The following is a 1,089-nucleotide window of genomic DNA, read 5'->3' as shown; positions in this document are numbered from 1 at the left end:
ACACAGTTATATGTCTGCAGAGATGAAACTAAACTATAAAGTTCTGAATAAGACTAGACTTCTTATCAAATTGACAAAAGTGAAGTATATAATTTGCAATTTTGCGATACCTAAAAGAACAAACAGATTACATATAGGAACTAACCGGTAGTGGACACATCTTTTCATTTATTTTCACTGCTATATTTGGTGGAAAATTGTCCTCTTGTTCACAAGTAGTTTCCAGCAAACAAAACCTCATCTGAACCTGAAAGTAGATACGTTACTCCAAATAGCGATAATCTAGAAGTAATAAATCCTTAGCACTCAATGCTAATTTTAATACTATAAATAATAAGGCAATATGTATATATAATTACACTGGCTGAAAACATGCTAGAAGAGTGATGGCATTGCTTATGTTCTTTTACGACATTATACATATTTATATTCTAAACACACAACTATTACCTTTTATGTAAAAGGTAATAATCATCATAGTTTAACCAAACTGTATTTCAGCTCTCATACCAAAAGAAGCAAACGTTTAGAAACAAACAAGATCATTCTATATTTCATGAGTACATATGATAGTACAACCAAAATACAAGTTCAGCAACTGTTATAACAAGCGACAAATACTTATTCATCTATTTATTTTATCAAGAAAGGGAGGGCAAGTGAGGCATAAGAAATCCACAATAAATATGTCATGATCTTTCCTGTAGCAAACATAAACCACTGACTGTAGGGAGAGGGAACCTCACCTGAACGGAGTAGTCTTGTCTGCCCGGCCGTAAATCTCTAGAGTTGGCAATTCTGTTGGCTTGTTGTGGAGTGAGGGAGAAACTGAAGGTGGACTCTTGATATCGACCTGAACCCTGAGGAGCTAAAGACATTATGTTGCATTAGAAGTGTTATTCTTGTGATATATATTACATTCCTAAATTTTCACTCTTATCAAAATTGCAAGTAGAATACAAAGAAATCACCATAATGGAAAGTTTTGCCTTTAGTTTTATTCAAGGGGCCTTGTGTGCAGATTGATAGACAAAAAGTCAAACACCATATTATGTATATTATGACAGACAAACAGACACACACAGACCG

The 1,089-nt window shown here is 33.8% G+C and overlaps 1 protein-coding gene across 1 annotated transcript in view; it reads right to left on the bottom strand.

Annotated features, from left to right (window-relative positions):
* The window catches only part of LOC119594754 (E3 SUMO-protein ligase PIAS2-like), a gene marked incomplete in the record, with an annotated part of 27,168 nt that overhangs the window by 19,842 nt on the left and 6,237 nt on the right, over positions 1-1,089 (bottom strand). Inside the window, 2 exon segments of the mRNA XM_037943846.1 lie at positions 146-247; positions 747-868. Coding sequence (XP_037799774.1) covers positions 146-247; positions 747-868 — 224 coding nt within the window.

Source organism: Penaeus monodon, chromosome 34 (genome assembly GCF_015228065.2).
Source record: "Penaeus monodon isolate SGIC_2016 chromosome 34, NSTDA_Pmon_1, whole genome shotgun sequence".
Classification (NCBI taxonomy): Eukaryota; Metazoa; Arthropoda; class Malacostraca; order Decapoda; family Penaeidae; genus Penaeus; species Penaeus monodon.
Note: the sequence above shows the minus strand (reverse complement) of the source record. Positions and strands in the feature narration are given on the sequence as shown.